This window comes from Salvia splendens, chromosome 6, assembly GCF_004379255.2.
Source record: "Salvia splendens isolate huo1 chromosome 6, SspV2, whole genome shotgun sequence".
Classification (NCBI taxonomy): domain Eukaryota; kingdom Viridiplantae; phylum Streptophyta; class Magnoliopsida; order Lamiales; family Lamiaceae; genus Salvia; species Salvia splendens.
Window position 1 is genome coordinate 11,719,903 of NC_056037.1, and position 27,595 is coordinate 11,747,497.

Here is a 27,595-nt window from a genome sequence, read left to right on the forward strand (position 1 = left end):
TTCTGGGATTACATTCTAGGATCGAGAAACCTATAGAAAGAGCAACAATCCATAAATATAAAGTTTTATTGATAATTTTATTACTATTTCTTTATCATAAAATCGAAACATATTTACTGCAGTATTTGGTACTAGCATATCAATTCTCAGTAAAATTGAGACACAGAGGGTGCGGTGCAGAAGTGAACCGGAAAGCTTAATTCACCGCCGGCGAATTCGTCTCGGTTAGTTTCCATTTATCACCAATTGCAATTTCAGATTCACTTTTCTCAACACTCCTTTTGTTGCGTGATTTCAATTTATGGAGGATGACATTTTACCCCTTTCCCCCTTGCAGCGGTGTTACAACGATTGGCCACATTTTAGGAAAACTTCTTCTTTTGGAGGAAGAAGATGATGCCATTCAGCTCTAACTAATTTCTTGCTCAACTTGTTATATATTTCTAACTCATACCGCACAGACTTCAAATACTCTCCCTTTGCAATTTCTTCATAAAAATCGGTATGTTGGGAGCAGCTTCAAATCATAGAAACCAATCATTCTTTTCTTGTTGTCTAATTCTGAATTCCTTGATGCCGGATTAAGTTTTTGTTACTCATATGGCAGGATTTGCGAACATGCCTCGCAAAGTGAACTATGGAGTTGATTACGATGATGATTACGAAGATGACTATAATGATGACTATGATTATGATTATGATGAAGAAGTTGAAGAAAATGGCGAGTCTTTTTTTTTTCCTTTTTCTATGTTGGCTTATAAAAGTTTGGTGTTGGACTACTAATAGAGCATGTGAAGATAAAGAGAGCTTGTTTCTCATCAACTGACTTCCAGTTACAAATTTTACTTTCTTTGTATCACCTGTCTTTCCCTTTGTTGTACACTCTAGTAGGAAGGTGCAAGGCCTGGTATTAAAAGTTGTGCTCTAATGGAATTCAGTAGTTAACTAAGCAGCGGTCATATATTGAAGGGTAGAGGCCACATGCATAAGTATTCACTATATTGAATGAGATTTATCTTATACTGTCCAACTTGGAACCTGGTGAAATTTTATTTTCCCTCAATTGCATATTGTGGTCCTTATAAGATCACCGTTCTATCTATTTGCTTCTTTGGATATAGACACTCCTGTTGTCTGTACAGCTCATTGCATATTAAAAACTCGAACAGTTATGGAAAAACTAGCAATTTTCTTTCAAGTTTTTATCCCATGAAAGGAAATAAAAAACACATTGCATCATTAGCAGTTGGTTTCTCTAGATTTTTCCAGTAAAGGCTGCATCTTGTGATCCAGAAATGCTGGTTTTTTACATAATGTTAGAGAAACTATTTTTTTGTTCTTTGAAGACATCAAATTTTGTAGTTCATCTGAATTTCAATGATGGTATTCAGGATCTTCTAACTCGATATAAGGTTCGATATTACTTTTTCAATTAAACATCCTCTTATTTGTTTTCTGATAGGAATCACAGCTAAGACGATGCCTGCAAAAGAAGTCAGGTCGGCTAAGGTCTGGCGATGCCCAATTTGTACCTACGATAATGAAGATAGTATGTCTGCATGTGATATATGTGGGATCTTACGTAACCCTTTGGTCAAGAGCAATATCCAAATCAATGATGTTGCCGGTAGGACTGTTTGTAACATGAATTTCTCGATTTATATTTTATTTTTTTAATTGTAATTGCTTGTTTCGTAACTGAATCACATGCAATAAGGGAAGTGGGGCTGCCTTCTGGATTTCTTATCCTTTCCTCTTTTCAGTGCCACTAGATCGTCAAAGTTTCATTGGAATCTGTTATGAGATATTACTGATGCCACCTAATCTTTCTTCTTTTTAAATTTTACCGTAGGCTAGTGTCGATAATCGTGCATCTAGTCTCTTTTCACCATAGGTTCTTATTATTTTCGTCAAATCCTTCATAGAGTAGATACTTTCCATGCAGTGGGCGGCAAATGCAAAGATTCTGGAGTATCTGTGATGGCCAAGTCTCTTTTTGCATCATTGCCGCAACATAGGGTCCAACCATTCATCTTTGAAGTGCAGGATGATGTTTCTTCCACAGATAACCACCTTAACTTCCACAAATTCAGAAATATGCGCAGCACTTTTTCGGAATTCAGTAGTGCTTTTAGTAATCAAAATCATAAAAGAGTTAATATAGGTTCGGAACATTTTGAGTCAGTTATCATTACTCGGTAATCATATTTTTATGAAAATTATTCTACACACCGTAGATGATTATCTGTACCGCAAAGATGAGGACTCATAATCTTTTCTTTTCTTTTCTCCATCTGTTCTCACTCCCCTAATATTTCACTTGTTGTTGGCAGCCCCCTTCAAGTTTAATGTTCCTTCTCCGGATGATTTGGTTTCAAGTGGACTGCAATCACTGAAAATGAAATCCAAAGGTATATCTCTAGTAGTTAGGCTCTATAGTTGACACTCTTTTTGGCAAATAAACTGGCAGATTTTTTTTTCCGGACTAGCCTATCTCATACAATCACCAAAATTTAATAAATCTTCCTCAGATAATCAGAGGGACACAAATATTCCAGTTGAACTGGAGTTGTCTGCTAAGGATCAAGAGTCCACTTCAGCATCAGTAACAAGACAGAGAGGTAATGGAGTTAATGAGAAAGATTATGCTCCAACCAGTGGAAGCATACCAGGGATGCCTCATAGAAATGTGAATACTGAGGCTATGTCTTCCAAAACTGGAAAAGTAGAAAAGACTATTGAGAGAAAAACAGCATCAATTTCTGACTTCACTCCTGAGACATGGATGATCCCGGAAACAGTTGATGGTGAACTGAGCCAGCTAAATCTTGCGATTGTAAGCATCTGATATTTTGTCAGAAGTCATAACAAAACAATTTATTTGCGCCCAAAACTAACGATTTCTTGTGTACTCAGGTTGGCCATGTTGATTCTGGGAAGTCAACACTTTCAGGAAGGTTGCTTCATTTATCGGGACGGATATCGCAGAAATTGATGCACAAATATGAAAAAGAAGCTAAACAACAGGTAATAGCATTGCCAACTTTATATGTTCCAGTGGATATATAATTATTTTATATGCCCATTGTTATTTGACCAGGGAAAAGGATCTTTTGCTTATGCATGGGCATTAGATGAAAGTGCTGAAGAAAGGGAAAGGGGTATAACAATGACAGTGGGTGTTGCTTTCTTCACTTCCAAAAAATATCACATTGTGCTGCTTGACTCCCCTGGACATAGAGATTTTGTACCAAACATGATCTCAGGAGCAACGCAAGCAGATGCTGCAATTTTAGTGGTTGATGCTTCAATGGGTTCATTTGAAGCCGGCATAGATGCTACTGGGGGGCAAACGAGGGAACATGCACAGCTGATTAGAAGCTTCGGAGTTGATCAGATTATTGTTCTTGTCAACAAAATGGATGTGGTGGGATACTCAAAGGAAAGATTTGATTTTGTGAAGCAGAAACTAGGGACATTTCTCCGCACTTGTGGTTTTAAAGAATCTTCTATTTCATGGGTTCCAGCAAGTGTCATGGAAAATCAGAACTTAGTTGCAAACTCTTCTGATTCACGGCTATCGTGGTTAGTAGCTGCATTTGCTGCTTACTTTGTCTCTCTTTTCCCAAGATTTCTCTGTGTCATCTGTCATGCTATGTATGCCTCTGAAATTCTAAATCATTCTTTCACCTTTTTATTTAACATACTGTTTCTTGCCACATCTATTTTACTCAAACTATTTTCGGGTTTGATCTCATGTGTATAAACCGAAATAATAATACGTTGGACAGCTTGAATTCGTTATTTTGTATAAATCTTTTATCCATAGCATGCATAATTTCTGAGCATCGGTTGAGCCTAGAATCTACAGAGCTTCAGAGCATGGTATAACTGCTGCGTTTTCTATCTGTTGCTGGGAAAATAGTTTTTATTTATATAGTGGGTGTTGTTGTTAGATGTTTTAATTGCTGTACAATTCTGCAGCACACTATATTATTCTAGAAATGTACTAGATCGGATGACTATTAAAATATTTAACATTCTTGTTGACTATATTGGATTACTATTTAGATCTGAGGCAACCTTCCTCTAATTTTGCTATGCAGGTATAGAGGACCTTTTTTGATGGATGCAATAGATTCTCTGCAACTTCCTGCAAGAGATTACTCCAAACCACTACAAATTCCTATATGTGATGTTAAGTCACAATCCCAAAGTCAGGTGTCTGCATGCGGGAAACTGGAAACTGGAGCTATTAGACCAGGACTTAAGGTAGAGTGTTTTGTTTTTCTTTACATTTTGATGAAATTAAATCTTTTGTTTAGGGTGAGATATGATCCATTCAGAATTATGCCAACATTCTTCTTGAGTAACTTTATACTTCTCAATCCAGTGACATTTTGCACCGTATTAGGAGTGATCTTGTAATTTGAAAATTACCTGTCTCGGTTAACGTTAGACTGGAATAGGATAGGTTTCATTGTAATGGCACTTGTAACTCCATGTCATGATTGGTAATATTAGAGATTGTTCATAGTAGAATCAAGGCAGTAAGAAACTTCAAAATGAAGTAGTTTAAGGTTTATGACTCTAGGATTTTGATCTCTATGTCTGCTTTTAAGATATATAAAGTAAAAGTTCCACCTATCCTGCTCCTAGGATGTTTTATTGAAGTGCTTAGAATATGTTATTAGGACCATACTTCCACTCTGCACTGGTTTAACCTCTGACCATTATAGTTGATTTGTAGGTTGATGTTTTTTTTTAAATAGAATATATATGATGAGATTGTTGATGGCTTCCTTCATTAAGGGCACTGGAACCATGCAGCTTTTTCAGTATTTTTCTTCTTTGCCGTATATGTAAGCTGTAAATTAGCACTGCCCTCGTTTCTGCTTTGCTTTGTGGCTTTTTATGTTTGCTATTTTTATTCTCTGTTCATTTTTTGTTCAGATGATATATCAAGTAATGGGGGAATATATGTGTTGTCAGTTCTTAGTATTTTGTTCCCTGCAATGAAAAGGAAACTTCTGTACTTGCATTTGTTTTTAGATACTTTGGTGAATGCGGATTTGCAATTTCCAATAATATATTTTGCCTACAGGTATTGGTTATGCCTTCAAAAGAAATAACTACAGTTCGCTCATTGGAACGTGACTCTCAGCCATGTAGTATTGCAAGAGCTGGTGACAACGTAACAGTGAATTTGCAAGGTATTGAGGGAAATCGTGTAACAGCTGGAAGTGTGATATGTCACCCCGACTACCCAGTTCAAGTTGCCTGCCAGTTGGAAATGAAGATTCTGGTCCTTGAAATTTCAACTCCGATCGTTATTGGTTCTCAGGTTAACATCAACAAACACTAAAAGATAGTATAATTTTGTAGTTTATATAGTTAAAGGAGTTGACGTCCACATCCTCCACAATGTTTTTCAGTTGGAGTTTCACATACACCACGCGAAAGAGGCTGCAAAAATTGTGAAGATATTGTCTCTGCTTGATCCAAAGGCGGGAAAAGTAACAAAGAAGTCCCCAAGATGCTTGTTGTCCAAGCAGAATGCCATGGTTGAGGTTGGTGCAAAATTTTCTTTCTGTGACTTTGTGTCTCGTTTTGTTGTGAAGGGTGTGTTTTGATGTTTTGTTCCTCGCCGTGGCAGGTGGCTTTGCAAGGTCCGGTATGTGTAGAGGAGTACAGCAGCTGCAGAGCTCTGGGAAGAGTATTCCTTAGAGCTTCAGGAAGGACTATTGGTCTTGGTGTTGTGACTCAAATCATTAAGACAGAAAACTAGCTTATGGAGCAGTAGTATTTTGTGAGGAGTGTTGTGTTAGCTCACCTCTTTTAAGCATTGGTGGGAAATTTTTGCACTCGGTTTCATTTTATAGAATCTTGCATAAGTTATTTATTGTGAAATGAAATGAAATGAAAGCGTTTTTGTATGTTTCAACATTCACCAAAACTGTAGTGAAATGAAAGAGTTTTTGTTTCTTAAATGCTGTTTCAACATTCACAAAAAACCTTGACTTCAGATACATGTATAATTGAAAATGTTGAATTCTGTGGCACAATACATGATTAATTATTGTGTGGCATTCCACATCCCCTAAACATAGCATCAGCTGTATTTTAGTTGCAGGTAACATGAGATGTTTGTATTTCCTAATCAAATTCTTGTGGATTTATCATATTTCACAATGGAGACAGTACCAACATTGCAGACTTTGCTTCGGCCCGGAAACCCAACGATTGGGAGGATGAACCACTTAACAGCCATCATAGCTAAAACCCCAACACCAAATTCTACCTTTTCTATTCCTATGCTTCTTTCTTTGATAAAAAACAATCCACCAGAATCAAAAGTTGCAAAATCTTCCCTTTTCATAATAAAAAATGTCTATTACACAAGGCTAGTTAAGTTTTTCACAGTTACATTTCAAAAAAAAACAAGGATAATGATGTCACTACATCAATCTTCTCCACCATTTTCTGTGGCTTCTGACCTCCTGTTTGCTTCCTCCCGTTCTGCACAAGCCACAATCAATAATGAGTATAAACATGCATTTGACAAGTGATACGATGATTATCATCTTCATGTTTTATTTTTCACAACAACGGTTGTGTTGACAGATGTACTAAAGGAGAGTGGCTGGGGTTCAACCAAAGTCTGTTGTGTTGCCAAAGGCACAACAAATGCTCAGCAATGATAGTCAAGGTTTTAAATGTGTTTTATGCCCGGATGCATTTCCCTGGCTCCACAAGGCAGTGCTGTACACCAAGTAAATAATAAAAACACATGGAAATTATATCTAATGTAATCCTAGAAAACTATTTTTTACTGATTTACAGTCTCCTAAGTCTAAGATACAGACGGAGCCTTATTGCCCTAAAGCCAACGGTGACAAAACTAGCCATGTTTTCGGCTGGAATTAATCATATCCAATTATCAGACCACTCAGACACTGTTTAGATATGATTATAAACCAAACATTAGAAGTTTCCCCTACCAAAGACATAGCCATATGTTAGGCTAAACAACTCAAGTGTTCCAAGCATGCTTCATTAACTTAAGTATGTGCAGTAAGAGACTCAAAACCATGCTTTACCAAAGGTTAGCCATAGCCAATATGCAAAATTATCCCAAATAAATCTGCTAGTCAGCATTATCTATCATGATAAAGTTGCATAGAGGCGATCTAGACTGCCTTTCAGCAGTTCAACCATATATAAAAATCTTACACACAAGAACTAATTTGGATTATTATAGTGTACACATGAGGCAGCTACACCAGAGAGGTCCTTTAACATAATCTAAGCTACTAAATACAAACTCTGTGCTAGACGAGTTAAATAATTTCCTCAAATCCTCCAAAACCCAACACCTAAAAAATTACTGCAGTTTTCAAGTCACAGTATCTCCTTAACTTAATTTCTTTTCCCTTTCCCTTTAGGAATAAATCATCATCCTCAAAAGTAAATCTAAGTCTATCGATTCTGAAGCAATCAAAACACAAGCTCTGTCTGGGCACAGTTTCGTAACTTTTCTCAATCATCCGATACCTAATCCTTTCATCAAGCTTAAATAACAGCATTTTCTACAGCTAAAAAAATTTAAATCACAAATCACAACACAAACAATACTAGTTTTATTAGTGAAGAAGCTAGTCGAGAAGTAAAAGAGACTTGTTACGAGAACTACGTAAATCCAAATGCACTTGGGACATGAGACATGAAAATGTTAACAAGAACAAGAGAAACCATCTCAAATAACCAGTAAATTGGACAACCAAGGTGAAATGTAGAGGAAAAAGATAGCATACCCATGAGTATTAACATAGCCTTCTGAGTGCGCCTTTCGAGCTTGTCAAGCCGCTTCTGCACATCCCTTCTCAAATCCCAATTTGGTTTCTTTGGTGCTATGTTGAGGAAAGGATCCTATTTTATTTAAATCACAACAGTTAATATCAAAGGATGGTATATTTGAGAGGGAGTAAAATAGGAGATGGTGAGGAAATGTGATAAACTCCATGAAGTACCTCTTTATTTTCCTCGGGTGGAGGAGCTTCCAGTACAGGGTCTACGAATTTAGGCAACACGGGCGGGGCAAGTTTACCTTCTTGCAATTGCTTGTCGTGAGGAAGGTAATTCCGAAATTTCATATTAACATTGCTAGGAGAAACAGAGATGAGCAGTCAGGAACATAGTCCAAACAAATTTTAGCAAAATACTAGTAGAAAATAGCAATGAATGGCTCCTAAGGAAAAGTATATGAAATAAAATAAAGAGATTAACGAAATAAATCTAAATGAAAAAATATATGGCCATTGCGCTATTCGTCCTTCAAGGGAGGTGCACAAACCCTAATCATAAACTGTGAGCAGCAGAATTGAAGATTAGAAGGAATCTTACTCATTTTCTTCCGCCTCGGGTTGATTCTCAGAAGCAGCATCGTCGTCGGGAGTGTTGAGGAGTTCCTGAGCAGCCCTAAGGGCTCTCAGCCTCTCTCTGCGAGCCGCCGCCGCAGCATCGAGCGATTCATCGTCTCCACCGCCCATTTTCACCGATCAAGTAGTATGATATTAGGATTTAGGGGGGAAATTATGTACGCTTTCACTCAAAAACTTGGATTTATCAACTTTCAATACCTCAACCCTAAATACTCCCAACTTTATTTTACTCCTTTTATTTAATAGTATGATTTCTTACGTGACAAATTTATAATTTCTCTTTTCTTTTCTTTTTTTTTGTAAGTGCAAAATTAATTCACGGAAAATTAAATTCTAACATTTGCACCTTTGAAAACATTATTTTTCTCATTATGAACTATCTTTAAATATATAAATAATTACATCTAAGATACTTTTATACTTTAATAACATTATTTTTTTCCCACTTTTTTTGTAGCGCACCAATTTTCATATACAGTATCTCTTGTTTCATATTTGGGGTGATTATACTTATTATATAGGGATGAGCAGAAAATCTGAAAACTAAATATCCGAACAGATCAAAACCAACATTTTGGCCCTTGATTTGATTTGAAGATATGATGTATATCATTTAGGTTATATCATTTCGAGTAGAACAAATAAAGTTTAATTATTTGACCAATTTTTATTAGTTAACTAAATAATTAAACTTTATTTGTTCGACTCTAAAAAATAAGGATTGAAATTCTTCATTTCCTATTACGCTAATGAGCATTCATGTTAAGTACACAGACACAGTAATGACTAATGACAATATTACTTGCCAAATAAATAAGATACCAATTGTCATACAAGGTGAGGATCAAAGCAAGACTAGCACACTTAATGAACCATGTCAACTACTACTTCTTATAATCAAGCTGTATAGGATAATATATAGGATGTACAACATCTACACATAACAATAGTTTCTATAAAGTGGCCTTACATGAAGCCTTGTTGTGTCCAGGTTCTTTACATTTAGAACAAGTCACTGTTCTCCTATCCGAATCATCCATTTTACTCCGCTCCTTTAATTGATTTGGAGAGCAGGGAACCGGAGGAAGAACCTTCTCATCGCCATCTTCTTCTGCTGTAGGCGAACCCCTAATCCCAGGAATAGGATTTATGGACTTGGAATATATTGAGCGGTAACTATCCGAGGTGAAGTATTGTGAACAGAAGTCGTAGACGCACTTCCCCGAGCAGCTGAAAGCAGCAATAGCATGCCGACAGGGTAGGCCACTGGCTTTCCATTCTAGGCAAGTGCAGTCCCAGTTCTGAATATCGACAACATGTGTAGAATCATCATGAACTTCAAATAGAACATCTGAGGAGATGAACACTCTAAGACACTGTGCATCAAGAGCTGCTTCTTGTATCCTTTCTTCTTTTGATGGAGTCAGTCTTGTGGCCCATGTGCTCGACTCCATTTGTCGGCTATCTATTAGTTGGCTTATCATGTATACAAGTGCTTCTATCTTCTGCATTATAGTTGATTCTCTAATTTCTTCCATCAGCTTGCCATAGGGTTCTGCTACATTCTGTACAATATAGTTATATCGCTCACCTTTACAACTCAAACACGTCCAATGTTCTGGCTCAATATGCATTACCCAATCGTAAGCAATTGAAGATATCTGCCTGATTTCTTCTGTGATTCTTTTGAAACCACCTGGTCGAACAGCATGTGCAGCAGCCAAAAGTTTTCCAGGTAAAACACCCCTTCCTTCTCCTTGGAATGGACCCTTCAAGTTTCTCTTGAAACTTTCCAAAAGGTGATGAATGGAATAGCCATGGTAAGCATTTTCAAATACCTCATGCACAGACTTTTCTAGGCCCTTCTCCCTATCTGAGACAAAGGTCAAGGGTAAAGAAGTTGATATGGCAGATTTTAGCTGCTCAAGAAACCAATGCCAATTGTCATCATTTTCACTATCAACTATGCTAAATGCAACTGGAAAGAATCCATCATCTGCATCCACTGCAGTAGCTGTTAACAAGCTCTCTTGGAATTTTGATCTTAGAGAAGTAGCATTGAGGAAAAGAATGGGACGGCAAACATTCTGGAAGCTTTCTACACAGGAAAGAAATGACACAAAAAGGCGCTGGAGTATTTTCTCTTCATTAGTCTCCAGCTTGACAAAACTACCAGCATTTGTCTCAACTACCTTTTTGCAGAACCAAGGCAAGCGATTGTATGATTCTTTATATGAACCCTGAAGTTGCTCCCGGGCACCCTCTATCCCACGCCTTACTTGTGTATACTTCAACTGAATCCCCAAGTCTCGAGAAATGCTTTTAGCAATTTCTCGGGGTTTGTGATGCGGAGAATCTCGCAATTTGTCCTTAATAGCACTTACCAGCAACCTCTTTGCTGGAAGGGCATTCTTCCAAGATTCTCCCCCACAAGTATGTGATTTATTGAACTTCTTAATTCTAAATGACTGAGAAGCAGGAACCCAAGATGCAAGGATACTCCATGAACAGCCTTCCTCAACACATTTGCCACTAGCACGATTTGAGTCATTTTTCTTCAACTTGTAGACAAAGCGGTGAGCTATAGCATACTTTTGAAGGGCCTCTCTAAACTCTCTCACACTTATAAAGTCCTGCCCTACACCAGTGATGCAATCTTTCCCCGAATCAACTAAATTTTCTGGCATACCATCACCAGGTAAAGTGACTGCAGGTGAGTTGTCAAGATCATTTGCCACTCCAGCAATATCTCCAGAGTGTTCCAAGTCATCAATGGCAGCTAAAATATCATCTCCTTGGTTATTTCTTTTCTGCTTTGTCCTGTTCACATCAATATAGCTAGCAGCAACACCAGTTGGATCATGAGCATCAATCATCCAGGAGGCAGTACGCCTCCTCTTTTTGACAGTATCTGCTGGACTATCACTCATGTCTAAACCTACTGGACTCTGAAGATTATCAGAATTGGCACCTAACTGTGGCTGATAATCACAATCATGGTCTGCACAATGTCCAGAAGACACAGGTGAAGTTGTATCTGTTTGACCTGGACTTGAGCTTTCTGCATCCTTATCAGCTGCTGCTGCAGCATCAGGTGAAGTTTTAGCATCACAAGCCACATTTTTTAGGTTACTGACATTGGGAGAAGCAGGAGCTAAGTGTCCAGGAATATGGTTTACTGTCTCAGCGAGTTTCACACCACTGTCCCTGCAGTTATCATTCATATATATACTGTAAGCTTATTCAAGAGTACTTTTACCAGCAAGGTGAAGTTTACAATTGCTACATTGTAAATTGAAGCCAAAGAATTCATACACTAGAAAAATGAAGGATGCATAAATATCCACATACATGATCTCTACAGACATCAACTTCATAGGATATTGCAGTTTAAGACAAAATAGAACACTAATATTGCTAGAAAAGAAGTGAAAGCTAAGAAGCACCATGCTTGTGTACCTGCTCATGTGTATTTTATACGCATCATGGTCAAATCCATCTTTTCCATTAACAAAGATATCAGCAGCTACTGAATTCCCATGATAATCAATCATTCTTTTCAGGTCTCTGTCATTTCTTAATGTAATGAGATTTCTCCTATTTCCTGGGAGGAAGTACTTGATAGAAATGGTGTTCTGATCCAAATTAAACATTTCAGCTAACGTTAGTTTTAGGCCATCGAACAGGGTTTCATGATTGATATTGACAGCATTCGCCTCTGACCCTTCATACGTCAAAGTGCCATCATCCTTCGTTATAAACTCGCCTCCAGACTGGCAAATCAGTATAAGCTTCCCCTTTGCCATGGCATGTATCTTCTGGAGATCAAGAAATGCATCAGACAAAGAAGGAATGTTTGCGTATACATTCTGTAACTTTTGTTTTCTGTAGCAATTCCCTCACTTAAATTCTATTGCAAGTTTTGCAACCCTTCCTTCGGAGATTCAAAAACAGCAATTGAAGTCATATATTTACTTTTTCTTTTATGATCATATACTTCATTAACTTATAGTCGCTAACAGTGTCCTTTCATTATGCACTCAACAAACTCAACCACCAAATGTATGTAATATCAAGCTGTGGAAGATTAGATGTCCATGTCCTCTAATTATCAACAAAGCATGCAGTTAGTTGGAGTATCAGTTATATGATGAAGCTATGTTGAGATTCATATCTGAGGCATTAAGTTACAAAGAAAATAAGGGTTCTGCAAAAAAATTTGAAGTAATGCACTTATGGTATCCAGATGTGCCACCACGAAGAAGTTAGGGAATATAACTGCTTCATTCAAATATTTATAGACAAATGTGCAAAGAACAGAAAAAAAGAAGGTGTTCACCTCCTCTATATATGGAGAATTGGAGATATGAGAAGATGAAAGAGCTCAAGAGTATTGCACACCACAACATAATCAGAGAACAGGCACCACTCAAAAACTTTTATCAGGATTGTAGGAGCATGATGAAATTCTATTCCTAATTGTTCACATTTACCGTATGCAAATAAGTCATTTTTTCATGGGTAAATGAATTTAAATTAAAGGCCGCGCCATGGAGGCCTCAAACCTGAGACCAATGTTATCAATCTCGTATGGCGGCTTATGGCGGTTTGCCTAAAAACCGCCCCAGGGATGTGGCGTATTAATATGGCGGATATGGCGGTCAAAAATTAAATAAATAAAATAATACTTATATATTTATATATAATTAAAAAATTAAAAAATATTAAAAATATAACATCTAAAACACTTTAAACAATTAATAAAGCATAATATACCACTCTAACCACCATGTTTCTTGCATAATGCCCTATTCCTAAATGCAGTACACACGCAATGTTGTCAAATGTCAGATATGGCGGTGCTATGGTAGCGACATGGTGCTATGGCGTTTCCACCACCGAACGCCATGCCATAGCGCCATGGCGCCGCCATATCCGCTATTTGATAACATTGCCCGAGACCTTTGACCTCAAGCATTAACCTCTCTACCGCTTAGCCAACTCACACACACCAAATAAGTCATTTTCCATGTTACAGAAACAAGGACAATAACTACCAATTTACAGCTTATAATATCTTACAAGTGCCTTCCATCAGCCTAAATTTCTATATAGACACAAAATTTGGTATCTTTGTGCCAGGTGATCTAAATTTTTGTTGGATGATTTATTTCACAAGGGAGCGCAATACTATATTTTTTCTAAGGATATCATAATCATCAAGCCATTAGCCGATATTTAAACACCAAAATGCGTAATCTAGACACATGCATATAAGAGCATCCACTATAGGGTGGACACTTCCAATAGCCCCGCCACTTTTTTTGTCCACGGCCACTTCTTATTTGTCCGCGGCCACAAAAAAAAGTGTCCGCAGCAATAGTGGACACTTTTTTTAGCCACTTTTCACTTTTTTTATATATTTTAATTCAATTATAATTAAAATTATAGGAATGTAAATAATTAGAAAACGAGATAATACTAAAATTAAAAAAAAAGTATTGGGACCAAATATACTCTCCAATCCCAATTAAATTATACCAGTCCAAAATGAAAGGAAAGAAACAAAATAGTATCCTCCCAATTTTGAAAGAAAACACATACACTCCAATACCATTTTAAAACAGAAAACAAATTTCATACTCCCTTTTCCAAAAAAAAACGTGTACTGCCTCTCATCCACTTAAATTTCATGCTCCCATTTCCGCCGCGCCGGTAGACAGGCGCGCCTATCTCCGCGCCACTCCCCCACCGGCGTTGCCTCGGCGTCTACTCGCCGATCGCCCTTCCGCCCCAAAAAATTTGTCAGCAACTGGGCGGACGCCCCGCCCACTATAGTCAGCCGCGGCTTAGCCGCCTCCCGGGCGGCCGGCGCGCCGCCCCTAGTGGATGCTCTAAGGAAAGTAAAAGTAAAAACAACTCGGAAAGTTAAAGAGCAATGCGTTGACACCCGAATAAAAAATTGAATAATAAACGATTGGCATTACCTCAACAATGCACCAAGATACTGAGAAACGAAAATTAAACTACATACAAGTCAAACCAAATCACGGTCATAGAAAAAACGACCAGAATAACAGCAGGAAACTCACGAAAACAAATGCAGGGAAATAATTGATCTCTAACAATCAATCAGTTGATTGGACAGCAAATAAGAAGTAAACTGTAAGACAATTGATGTTGAGCTGAAATTAACCTGTGGAGGAGTAAATAGTGATTGGCGAAAGGTTGAGGCTGGCAGGGTAACCGGGCACGCGAATGAAGAAAAACCCTAGAAATGGGGTTAATTTCCAATTTCAGATGGATACCTGCTGCATAATAAAAACAGCCTTAGTTGGAGGGCTACTTTTCTAATTATCAGAAGAAAATATGGCGTATTTTGAAATAGAAAATCCCCGATTTATTAGAGCATCTCCAGTGGGCGGACATCCCACTCGGACATCCACTAGGACATCCCAAAAACACCTCCTGCCACGTCACTAGGACATCCCACCCCACTGCCACATCACTAGGACATCCCATGCATATCCGCCCTTCCCATCGCCCTTCCCACTAGGACATCCCGCAATAAAAAAAATCATAAATTCACAAATAAAACAATTTACGTTTACGGAAATAAAATTTGACCGAGAATACGAACGGGAAAAATTAACAACTTTATCGGAAAAAACATACATGATTCGAAAAAAAAAATTACACACTAATAAAAAAAAAATTCATACATTATCACGTCAACCCCTCCGAGTCCAAACCTCTTCGATAATATCCTGCTGAAGTCGAATATGGGCATCTGTTTGCCGCATGTCGGCAAATGCACGCAGCCGCTCGACCTCTCCATGAGGTACCCCCATATTCACATTCGCGGTGGCCACGCCGTGACTTGGACCTGCACCCGTATCATCTTCATTGGTCCACTGAGTCAGTTCCGCAGCTTCATTTTCGACAATCATGTTGTGCATTATGATACATGCGTACATGACATCGCCGATGTTGGGAATATACCACTGCCGTGCAGGACCCTTCACTACCGCCCACCGACTCTGGAGCACACCAAATGCCCGCTCCACATCCTTGCGCGCTGCTTCCTGACGGCTCGCAAAGTATGTCTTCTTTTGTCCGGTCGCATGCTTGATTGACTTCACAAAGACAGGCCAGTTTGGGTATATCCCATCTGCCAAATAGTACCCCATATTATGCTGGTTGCCGTTGGCGACGAAACTGATGGCGGGACCAACGCCATTGCACTGATCGTTGAACAGGGGCGACGACTGGAGAACGTTGATGTCGTTGTTGGACCCGGCGACTCCAAAATAAGCATGCCATATCCACAACCGGTAGTCAGCTACAGCTTCAAGGATCATCGTGGGATGCTTGGCTTTGAAGCCGGTAGTGTACATCCCCTTCCAGGCGGCGGGGCTGTTCTTCCACTCCCAGTGCATACAATCTATGCTGCCCAACATCCCAGGGAACCCGTGCACCGACCCATGCATATCTATCAGCATCTGGCAGTCTTCGGGGCTCGGACTCCGAAGATACCGCTCCCCGAATATCGCTCTCACGCCCGCGCAAAAATTTTGCAGACACTCGACTGCTGTCGACTCGCCAATGTGGAGGTACTCGTCGAACATGTCGGCCGCGCCTCCATACGCCAGTTGTCTGATTGCGACAGTGCACTTCTGCAAGGACGTGAGTCCGGGTTTGCCAGCTGCATCCTCTCTGATCCTAAAAAACAGGTATCTACTCTCTAAAGCACCCACGATGTGCAGAAACAGCGGACGATGCATCCTAAAGCGTCGCCGGAATAAGGCTTCCCCAAAACGCGGTTGCGGAGCGAAGTAGTCCGCATACAACCGAATATGTGCAGCAATGTGGTCACGGGGTACTTGAGTTCGACGATGGATCGGCCGAGGTACCGCCGCCTGCTGCCGCCGCTGCAACCTCTGTTGTAGCAGCCTCTGTATAGCACCTGAAACAGCGACCTCCAACTCATTCTCGCTATCACTTTCACTAGACATTCTAGATATACTTGAGATTATAGATGTAGAGAGAGAAACTTGTTATTAACGCAAGTGGTGCGAATGAAATAAAATTCAACGAGCCGTATATATAGAGTTTCAAAAAAAAAAAAAAAAAAAAACGGGACGTCCGACCGGACGTCCGAATTGAACCCACAGTGGCGGACGTCCGCCCGCCCGTCGCCGGGATGTCCGAGGACACCCGACGTCCTCACGGGACGTCCGTATCCGACCTCCGACCTCCCAACGGCGGACGTCCCGTCGCCCTTCCCGGTGTCCGACCGGACGTCCTACCGGAGGGGCGCCATAGGAGATGCTCTTAGGAAAAATGAAAAGTAAGGTTGATATGTAATGAGAACTTTTTTTTAGTATTATATTTTGTAATGAAAAAGTTTTATAAAAAAAATAGATAAATTTTGTAGATCGGATTCAAATAGTAAAATAAGATTATTTTATAAGAGACAAATAGAGTATAATGAAATATTAAGCAAAAGTCCTTGTTTATGATGAATATATCGTAAAGATATGACTGGTGATTTTTATTTAATGACAATGCAACTTTGTATATTACTATGTAATTAAGATTTCATTAGAATATTTAAAAAAATATTTTTATTTATAACAATAATTTAAATATATAATAGAGTAAAGACCAAAATTGGTCCTGAATATATGGTCATTTTACCTTTTTGGTCATAAACTTTATCTTTTGGATTTTTTGGTCCTGCCCATATGAAAATTTTATCATTTTGGTCCTCCGTCAATATATCCGTTAAAAACTTAACGGTCAACGAATTTAATCCGATTTTGACCAAATTAGACTTTTAAAAATCAGAATTAAAAGTCTAATTTGGTCAAAATCGGATTAAATTCGTTGACCGTTAAGTTTTTAACGGAACTATTGACGAAGGACCAAAATGATATAATTTTCATATATACAGGACCAAAAAATCCAAAAGATAAAGTTTATGACCAAAAAGGTAAAATGACCATATGTTCAGGACAAATTTTGGCCCTTACTCTATATAATACTACTTGACTATAAATTGATGGTCTCATCTTATATTGGGTGTACACAAAACTTACGAACAAGGACTTAAAAGAAATCATTAATAAAATATTGTTGCTTTGTTTTTTTTTTCTTTTGCTTAATTTTTTTTTATAAAAATGTAGTAATATCCAGGAAACTTATATTAGGTTTCTCGCAGTCAATTTATTGATTAAAATAGATTTTAGATTATTGATAAATTAAATAATTCAATAATCTAAAGATCAAAGTGTATGATATAATAAATCAACTAATAAATTGCTGCAGTTGGCTACTTTTTTTCGAACTAATATACTTAAATACTTCTTTCAAATATGATAGTATTGACAGTAGTGAGGATAGAAAAAGGAGCATTAAAATTTAAAAGGATGAGGCAAGAGCTACAGATCGTACATTACCAATTATTTTAAGTAGAAATGTTATAAATAATCCAAACAATGAAAACAGCTTAAATCACTCAAAACTATCAGGCATACACATGAACATTACGTATGGCAAGTCCAGGCAAGTTTGAATGGTGGATGAAAACAAACTCAAAGGAAATAAGGTACTCCAGTTCTGGGTCCTCGCATTTGGTTATTCTCCTCTGTCTCCGTGAAGAACTTCACTTCCCTTTCCTAATCAAATACCAACAGCGAGCAAATTAGCGAGTTAACGAGCAGAGCAGAGCAGATCAGATCAGATCAGATCAGATCAGAGGTAGACTACTACCATATTCTCATTGAAGCTCAGAATGGAAGCAACGTTGCCACATCGGTAACAATAATTTGGTGCAGACCACACCTGCACAGTACACAGCATAAAAATTAAAAAAGTAAGAAAAGCCAACAGTGGGAAACAATTTCTATGGATGTAATTTAGCAACTCACCGTCACAAGCCCCTTGTCTTGAAACATGTATTTCAGACCTTCTTGGACAAGTTGGTGGGCACGGCATACCAGATCAAGTTTGTTAATATGATTGAACTGCAAAAAGTAATAACTAAATCAACAAGATTTGTATTTCCAGACTTTCCATACAATCTAATCTTACACAAAGTTGCTAGTAATTTTTTGTATCCTGACTGCTTTGAGCACATTAAGTCAACTCACCTCAGAAGTAACCCTGGAACCAAAAAGCCAACCTGCTCCTCGGGGACTAACTGCCCATGTCTCAATATCTTCAGGATCACTCCACATTAAATCACAGAAGGGCCCTTCATGGGGGATTTCACCGTTTCGTTCAATAACACGAATCTGGCATGAAAAAATCAGCACATGAATAATTACACTGAGCAACAGAGACAAAGCACATTCAGATACCAAATACTGTGTTATCTGAATAAAAAGTTTATCAAAATAAATGAGAAAGCTCCATAGAAACAAAAAATGGAAGGCCACTCCACTCGAAATATATGCAGCCATCTCGCTGAGCAGAACAAACATGAAAACTCTAATAATGCATGTCAACAATGAATGCAATAATTTTTTTGCCAAATTATCCAGCCCTTTCTCACTAGATAGCCTATCATCAAACTACTTTGCCTCAAATCTTCTTGTGATGAAATATGCACCAAGAATAAATAATTTAGAAAATGATCATGGTTGTACCTGATCAATAGTTCTAACATCTGGGGATAGGCCACCATGCACACAGAGTACCTGAAACTCAAGAAACATAAATGTCTTATTACAAAATGAGTTATCAACTAAAACCAACATAATTACAAATTGGGATTTTCTGAATATGGTGAGCTTTTTGTCGGGGGAAGATCTGAAGATAAGAAGATTAACATGGCATATAAAATAAAATAATTATACAATTCAATGGATAATATGGGTGAAGTTTCACAATTTAAAATTGGTTCTATTCCCCGGGGTGTGGTGTGAGGACAAGAGATATAATCCATACCGTCCCATCTATTATCGCAGATAAAGTAAGATAGTCAAAAACATCAGTGCAATATCGCCAAGCATTTGCATTCCCATATTTCCTCTGGCATTCATCATAAAATCCATAAACCTGACAATAACAGGAAATGTCAAAAATCATGAACATTTGGCAATTTGCAGTTATAAGATAGACCTTGTAGAAAATCATAGTTTGGCTTTAGCAAAGAAACAATATTAAAAATGGCACCAAGTTGCATGTAGTTGAGTAACTTATATCTACAAAACCTAGGTATAGTACGATTCAAGATGGTTAGGAAAATTAGAGTATATGAAATTGATCAGCATAGCAGAATAATGACACAATCATAATGAAAGGATTTGAGATCCTGGACAATGTCATATTCCAGGGTTTTATAAGCATTTTTCCTTAAGGAACCAGTAAACATTTCAATAAGACATTGCCAAAAATTAAAGATCTCAATTATCAATAATTTTTTCCCTGTAATCCAAATGTTGCAAGAGAGAACAAGAATTATCTTTATCCGATGAATAATGCAAAAATAGCATATGTTCATCTCCCTTTTCAAGGGCTGGCAGAGTCATGTCAAATAGAACCAGTACTACATGTAGAGTAACAAAGAACTCAGAGTAATATCCGTATCTATAGACCAAAAACTGCTACCTGATGTTTATCTTCTTTTTTATGAAAAAATAGAAAGAGTGATGCACAGAGGCCTACCATTCAGCACCAATTCTTTCCCAAAGGACAAGTTTCTAAATCCCCCTAATATAATTGATATAAGCACTGTGATTTCAACCACATATGATGATATCACAGAGACCTTAGTATTCCAAAAGGCCTACCATGAATTGCATACATTGCCTAATTACAAAGATTATCTTTTTCCAACTTTGATAGTTCAAATATGTAACAACCCATGCCCACGAATAGGACAGAATGATGATATGGTGCTTTCATCCATTATTCCAGAAATCGTTAACCTAAGTCTTAGAGGAGTCAATTGTTCCACCTACCCTGTGTCTGACGATAACTCCTCGTATTCCTTTTTGTGCATGACCTATTTATATGGATAGAGAAATATTTATGAAAGGTCTACACTATCCTATAGCTGTACTGGTGAGCAACTACGATGATCTATGTTAGGGCTATGAGACACCATGCCAATTCATTGGAGGTAGATCAGGTGTGAAGAGTATTTGTAAACTATAGGATTTCTTGTTTCAGTGTAATTATGAATACTTTGATACTCCCTCCGTCCTAAAAAAATAGACTAGTTTTACCATTTTGGGTCGTCCCCCAAAATTAGACTAAGTCTAAATATGGAAAGTTATCAACAAATAATAATCCTTCATATCATTTATACTGTGGACCCCACAATCCACTAACACTCCTTCCACAACCTTTTTCCTCTCTCTCTTTTACTTTTTCTCATCTCTCTTTTACTTTACCAATTGCACATTAAAACCCATGCCATTTACAAGTTTGTCTATTTTTTTTGAGGATGGAGGGAGTATTTCTCTATGATAGGGAGCTGTATGAAAATGGGACACATGTCATGTAGTTTGTGACTGAATATAAGTGTTAATATCTTTTTAAGAATAAATTTCTCTTATTAGTTTTTATACTGTTTCTCAATCTTTTGAACTGTGGCATTTTAAATATTATAAATTCATTGTTCAATACATTTCCAAACTATTGACAACAAGCTCTCTCCTTCCCATGCCTATTTCTTTAGCTTTCCAGTTTCCACCTCCAGAGAGATGCAGTTTGGGCTATGGATACTTTTGTTTTTTTATGGCCACAATCAGATGAGTATAAGGGACACTTTGTCATACATTGTTTTCTATTAGATGCAGGTAACCCTGGTAGGTCTCCTCACTTAAAATGTCCCCCCCTGCAGACTATGAAGACGGCCATTGATATCTCAATACCCAGTGGCTGCCTGGCTGGTAACATTCCAGTCTCAATAAAGCCGTCCTATATTAACTACAAGCTAAGTTCAGTTCTCTTTTAAATTCAACTTGTTTGTGTCCTGGTTACCACCAAAATTTAATATCAGGTCATATCATGTAATTAACACCGCGCTACATTCTGAATCATCCAAACTTCTAGTTGTGGTAGTACATGGCCCACAGGCTTAGATGGTGGTGTAAAAATGATCAAAATTTGAAAACGCCGCATTTTACTAGGAAGGATTAGTTGCCAAGATATCAGCATATGAAGCACATCCCAACTTCGTCACAATAAATGTAGTTGAATTCGTAAATATGGGTGACTGGTGTGAAGGCACGACGGATGACACAAGCCAAGTTCTCGAACAAGGAACAGACTGGCGAATGTATACTAGAATCTAGATGCACCAAGATGAACTACAAAGAAGATTCATCATCCTTTACAAATGCTTCTAATATGATCCCCTACTTCTCTAATACATGTGTTATTCATATAAAATCGCAAAAAAGAGGAAATAACCGGCAGTACAAGCTACGCAAATAACTAACTACCAATGTTGTCAAAATGTCGTTCGGGTCGCTCGGGTCGCCCGGGTCGCCTGGGTCGAGACCATCACCGCCCCAACATGGGTGGATTGATCGAGATACAGGGTCGCCGTTGGGTCGAGTGGGTTGCCTGGGTCGCCGTTGGGTCGAGTGGGTCGCCTGGGTCGCCCTAAACATATGCTATCTCTGATTTTCTCAAATCTCTCACATGTTTTCTGACTCTCTGAATCACAATTCTCTATATATATGCATGCACCACATCAAACTTTTCAAACCTACTTTCTACACTTTAGAATTCGGCCTCTTCACTCCTAAACAAATAAACAATTCAAAGATCTTTTGTTGCCACCCTTCATATATTCCTTTGTTTTGATATTTTCAGACAATTGTATCAATTATTTATTGTGTTATGACTTATGAATTGTTTTGATATTTTGATCATTTCTATTTTCCACTTTATCTCTATTCACATGAATTGCGTCTACATTTATATTATTTGATATATTATAAACATTAGAGCAATATATTTATTTTATTTAATATTAAAAGGCAAAACAATTAGCCTAGATTTGTGGGTCTCTCGACCCAGTCGACTCGTCGACCCGCGACCCGAATTTTTACCTCATCGACCCGATGCGCCCCTCGACCCTAACAACACTGCTAACTACATATATACAACTTCCTGCCCATGTTCGCCTGTTGTTGCTATCATGAATATTAGACTCTTTTCATCCCCTGGTGTTTGCACACGGACATCCATCAATGTTTCAGAGTGTGGATGCTCCACTTGTTTCCAAAGCATACTCTAGATACATATTAGTGGACCTTCCTAATGTTACTCAAGATACATATTAGTGGATCTTCCAAATGTTACTCTAGATACATATTAATGGATCTTCCTAGTTTCTGGTAAGAAAGATCTTTTCATGATTGGTTTCTCCAACATCATATCTTCTTACATTTCAAGAATGTGACTCCCCATCCGTTTATGTCAGTTTGACACACCTTTGACTTGGCTAGCTTCTAGATTCTTATGAGGGTTTTTTATTACCTAACATTTTAGAGGGTCAATGAATGGGAGCGTCAACTCATGCTGTCATGCATCAGTTTAACAATCTAGCTCAAAGTGTTATAAATGGTATTTGATCAACGTAGGGGTAGTGGGGTACTAATCTTACATTCAAAAGAATAAGACAAGGATGTTGCACCTCCAGATTGGGTAAGGTAATGGCACACATTTACTGGATAGAACATGTTTAAAGAGCTTATACATGGGTACGATTGGATACTCTAGCAACTTGATCAAATTATTCTGGCAAAGTAAGCATGAATGCTCTGTTTATGCCTTTGCATTTTTACTAGGCCATACTCCAGTGAATTAAGGTGGTAACGCATGTAAAAATACAAACTTGAAATATAAAATTTGTATGGTATTAGGACCACCTCAAGGGTGCTATCCATTGACGTGGCAATGTCCCACATATACTGCAAACTATATATTTATAAATGTATGAGTGCAACAGTTGCTTGAAGAAATTTGGTTGGACCATTTTGCTAAAGAAGCTTGCTGTGTTGTTGCATTGTTATTGGGTCAAACACACTACTACGTAGTTTACAATCAACAATTAACTCGTTTCAGTGACAAACAATAACAGTCTCCAAGAGCTATACACATAAGAGCAAAATATACATTACATGATTACATCATAAACAAAGTAGACTTCAATTATCAAATCAAAAGTAGTACTTTCTCCATCACCAAAAACAGTCTCATTAGATTTTAATGCGCAATTGGTAAAGTAAGAGTGAGAACGAGAAAAAATGGATAAAGTGTGTGTGAGAGAGAGAGAGAGCGGTCCAAAAGTTTCCATAAATAGAAAAGGGACTAGTTTTGGTGGACGAATTAAAATGGAAAAAATGAGACTAATTTTCATAGACGAATGGATTATATAGTTTTTGCTGTAATTTTCTATGCAAAATTGCCTACAAAGAACTCAGTAAAGCCCCCACACAAAACCTACAAGATGACTAAATATCAAAAGTTCACATCTAAAATCCAAAACCTACTTTCCAAGATTATTTATAAGACTCAATCCTAATAAAAAATCACAACACAGATGATCAAAATATAGAAACTAATCGCATTTATCCAACTTGACCATTCGAACCAAATTAAAGTCAAACAAGACTTGATCAATCCCATAAATCCTAAGTTAGAGGATACGTACTATTGCCCCAACTCCTAACCACAGAAATCCCAAGATAGACTTAACACTACTAAAGCAAGATAAATTTTCATATATATCTACAAAGAGGGTAAAATTTTGATAATGATTAACACTTGCCTTCTTCCATCTTCAACATACTACTAGTATGCATGGATGCACTATCAAATTACCAAAAGTTATGTCGTTCATTTTCTAGAACTTAAAAATTAAGTACATAGCAAAGGAAAGCATAATCACTTAATGAGTTTAGAGTATAGATACCTGTGTTAGTTGCCTACTTTCGTGATTTCCACGAAGGAGAGTAATGTTAGCAGGATATCTAGTAAATAAAAAAAATCATTATGAGTAATCTGAAAATCTCATTTTTGAAAGTAATGTAGTAACATTGTTAAATGCTGAGTGCCTATAGTCCGAGAGGAATTTTTGCAATACTAAAGTATAAAGTTATTCTAGAAAATAAGTAGCACAAAAATGCCATAACTATAGTGTGTTATTCTTAATTTTCACATAACAGTACTAAGAAACAATCACAGCTAGAATTTCAGCAAACTTGCAACACTAATAACGCTGATTACAAAATCATGACAAAGGTGTACAACAAATATGCAAAGCCAGAGTATCAGAATTCAGAACTAAGATACATGAGATGAACAGACTAGCTAGAATGTTAACAATGTGACATAACTGATTACCAGTTTACTAAATTTCATATTCTACATACCTTGCTTTGAGAAGTAAAAGAATTGTGAAAACTTCGAGACTATTGTAGCCACGATCCACAAAATCTCCCTGCCAAAGAAATATGTAGTTTCATTATTTCATACAGTCAAATTGGCAAAGATAGACATGTACTACGATATCTACCATAAATATGTAGTTTGTATCCGGTACATGACCCCCGGTCTGGAAAAGTTTCATTAAATCATGAAACTGGCCGTGAATATCCCCACATACTGTGACTGGGCTATTGACAGGCTGAACGTTTGATTCCTCAATCAGTATCTCCTTTACCTAAGATTTAGAATATAAGAGAAGAAATGATCCATCAAATATTGCACAGTAATTATTGAATCCAACATTTAGACATGTTATATTACAGTCATAACTGAAAGATAGAAAGAAGAGACAAAGCTCCAGTCTGAAAATGCAATTATCATGCTGAATGTTGAACCAAGGGCCCCATCCCCAAGCTCGAAAATAAAAATATGTAAAACCCTAGGCATTAGATCCAAATGAAGGCTCAATCCTCTCCCAATTGTTCAGCCCATCGATTAAAGAATCACCCTAGCTATTAAAGAACTAGCTTGAAAAGAGTATAATATTATGAAAATACAATCAAAGGAAGAAAGGTAAGGACGAAGTAATACGTATTCACAGAGGAGCTGGAGCTCATCTTCGGATAAGTGCTGGCTGTCTTTCACCTTTGCTATCCACTGGTCCAAATCCATTCCTCAAAATTTGTTTTCTCAAATAAACTGCAACAAATTCTCCCACAAATTATGATCAGTCAACAGCAGAAGCTTTATACGTAACCCAAGATGATTCTTCCTAACGGCTGCGTTAGCCGATCGGACACCGTAGCGGGACCGGCGGAGGTGAACGGAGAGAGTGGGAACCACTTGTAGTTTAAACCAGATCCACTCAAAGCCCCAACATTCAATGACATTTTAAATTCACTATTCCGATATTTGCTTATTTTCGAAAATGCCCCAACATTTTAACTTAATCTAATGCTCTACCCATCGTTTGGACTTTGGACAATGTCATGAGATGAGATACTCCATTCGTTTCACTTTAGGAGTTCCATTTGAGTTCGGCACGAATTTTAAAAAATTAAAGAAAAATTGATAAAGAAAGATAGTGGAATATATGTCCTACTTTTATATATTAGTTTTATAATAAATTGTGAGTAGAAAAAGTTATTGGAATGTAGGGTCTATTACCATTTATGAAATATTTCAACCGGAACTCCTAAAGTTGGACATAGGGAATAATATTATTTTATTATTAAGTGGAGAGAGAATATATTTTTTTAGTATATTAATTTGAGATAATTGAAAAAAGTATGATATCTTTTATGAAACAAACCAAAAAGAAAAGTGTGACATTTATCTTTCTGATGGATGGAGTAATAAATAATTGTTGACTTAGGGGCATCAGCAACGCTAACTCGTTCTTATGGAATGTGATGATGGTAAAGGGGGGAGATGGAGCCGCTCGTCAAGCACATATGTGTCGCATGTATCACTTTTCTTTTTAATTTATCCAATAAAAAGTACTCACTCCGTCTAGAGATGCCTAAGGTTTTCGGTTCCGGCGGTTAACCGCGGAACCATAACCTCCGGTTCTGGTTCCGAACCGGAACCGTGATTTTTTTCTTGAACCGGAACCGCCATATTTTGAACAGCGGGCCGGTTCCGGTTCCAAATTTTATGAACCGAAACCGTGCCGGACCCGCCGGTTCTGGACGATTCCAAACCGGAACCATGAAAAAACGTCGGAAAACCGTGACATCTAGCCGGAAAACCGGCGGTTCGAAACCGGAACCGGAACCGTGAAATAGCCTCACGGTTCGGTTCCGGTTCCACATTTCTCGAAACTGGAACCGACGGTTCTGAACCGGAACCGGAACCGCCAGTTTACGAACCGTGGGCATGTCTACCTCTGTCCCACAAAGATTGTCTCATTTTGACCGGGCATGTGTTTTAAAAAATATAATGAAAAGTGAGTTGAAGAAGTTAGTGGATTGTTGGTCCTACTTTTATATATTAGTTTTATAATATAATGTGAGTTGGAATGATATAGTGGAATATGAAGTCCACTACCGAAAATGGTAAAAAGTGAAATGGGACAAATTTTGTGAGAAGGACAAAAATTAAAAAATGGAACAATCTTTCTAGGACGGAGGGAGTATAACATTTCTTTTTTAGAAAAAATTCTCTCACACATTACTATATAAAAATATATTTCTCTCGACTTAATATACAAAACATCAACTTGTGTCATGAAATTTATCTCAATAGGAGATAATAATTGTTAAACACTTTTGACAACATAACAATATTGACATCTTTTGAAGGCCCCGAATAGTTTTTTAGTGATAAGTGAACAAAAAATTAAAGGACGCATCATATAATAGTCACGAATCCGAAATCATTGATCTCAAACATTAACCACTATCTTACTAGGCCAACACACGCAAATACCTCATAACTAACTTCAACTGTGAAGAGAGAGACTAGTTTTTACTAAAACAATGTTCTCGACTATTTACTAAGATCATAACTTAGGGTTACAGAATAACGACTTCAGCAATACTAGTCTCACTTAAACAAAGAACAAACTAACAAACAGGAAACTTGAAAGAAAGAAAAAACACAAAAAGAAACGTCTTCACAAAGGTGACAAACAAGGCTAGCAAGGGATTTGAGTAGTCTAATTACCACAGCTATATTTCAAAGGGGTTTCAGTA

The 27,595-nt window shown here is 37.6% G+C and overlaps 4 protein-coding genes across 6 annotated transcripts; 1 reads left to right on the forward strand and 3 right to left on the reverse strand.

The window, feature by feature from the left end:
* On the forward strand, nt 1-5,990 carry LOC121806250 (HBS1-like protein). Of its 2 annotated transcripts, XM_042206230.1 has the most exons (13): nt 1-224; nt 338-502; nt 608-721; nt 1,463-1,627; nt 1,946-2,164; nt 2,334-2,411; nt 2,532-2,836; nt 2,917-3,027; nt 3,101-3,585; nt 4,107-4,272; nt 5,105-5,344; nt 5,436-5,570; nt 5,657-5,990. In XM_042206230.1, the coding sequence occupies exons 3-13, from the start codon at nt 619-621 to the stop codon at nt 5,786-5,788; spliced, it is 2,139 nt and encodes a 712-aa protein (XP_042062164.1). In that variant the 5' UTR covers nt 1-224; nt 338-502; nt 608-618; the 3' UTR covers nt 5,789-5,990. The 2 variants fall into 2 exon arrangements, with proteins under 2 accessions (XP_042062164.1, XP_042062165.1); XM_042206231.1 differs by lacking the exon at nt 1,946-2,164.
* A 367-nt stretch (nt 5,991-6,357) lies between these two features.
* Nucleotides 6,358-8,674, reverse strand: LOC121806504 (coiled-coil domain-containing protein 12-like). Its single transcript, XM_042206563.1, has 4 exons — nt 8,404-8,674; nt 8,031-8,163; nt 7,815-7,929; nt 6,358-6,519 (listed from the first exon to the last, which is right to left on the reverse strand). Exons 1-4 carry the CDS (start codon nt 8,547-8,549, stop codon nt 6,464-6,466), a joined length of 450 nt encoding a protein of 149 aa, XP_042062497.1. The 5' UTR covers nt 8,550-8,674; the 3' UTR covers nt 6,358-6,463.
* Nucleotides 8,675-9,221: 547 nt separating this feature from the next.
* Nucleotides 9,222-14,775, reverse strand: LOC121808506. 2 transcript variants are annotated; one of them, XM_042209035.1, is made up of 3 exons: nt 14,638-14,775; nt 11,901-12,259; nt 9,222-11,648 (listed from the first exon to the last, which is right to left on the reverse strand). In XM_042209035.1, exons 2-3 carry the CDS (start codon nt 12,245-12,247, stop codon nt 9,395-9,397), a joined length of 2,601 nt encoding a protein of 866 aa, XP_042064969.1. In that variant the 5' UTR covers nt 12,248-12,259; nt 14,638-14,775; the 3' UTR covers nt 9,222-9,394. The 2 variants fall into 2 exon arrangements, with proteins under 2 accessions (XP_042064969.1, XP_042064970.1); XM_042209036.1 differs by having other exon boundaries at nt 11,901-12,256; nt 14,638-14,759.
* A 3,110-nt stretch (nt 14,776-17,885) lies between these two features.
* On the reverse strand, nt 17,886-25,774 carry LOC121806388 (phytochrome-associated serine/threonine-protein phosphatase 3). The gene is made up of 10 exons (XM_042206407.1): nt 25,491-25,774; nt 24,988-25,134; nt 24,845-24,912; nt 24,385-24,442; nt 19,395-19,505; nt 19,094-19,144; nt 18,596-18,739; nt 18,374-18,469; nt 18,216-18,287; nt 17,886-18,121 (listed from the first exon to the last, which is right to left on the reverse strand). Exons 1-10 carry the CDS (start codon nt 25,569-25,571, stop codon nt 18,038-18,040), a joined length of 912 nt encoding a protein of 303 aa, XP_042062341.1. The 5' UTR covers nt 25,572-25,774; the 3' UTR covers nt 17,886-18,037.
* Nucleotides 25,775-27,595: the final 1,821 nt, after the last annotated feature.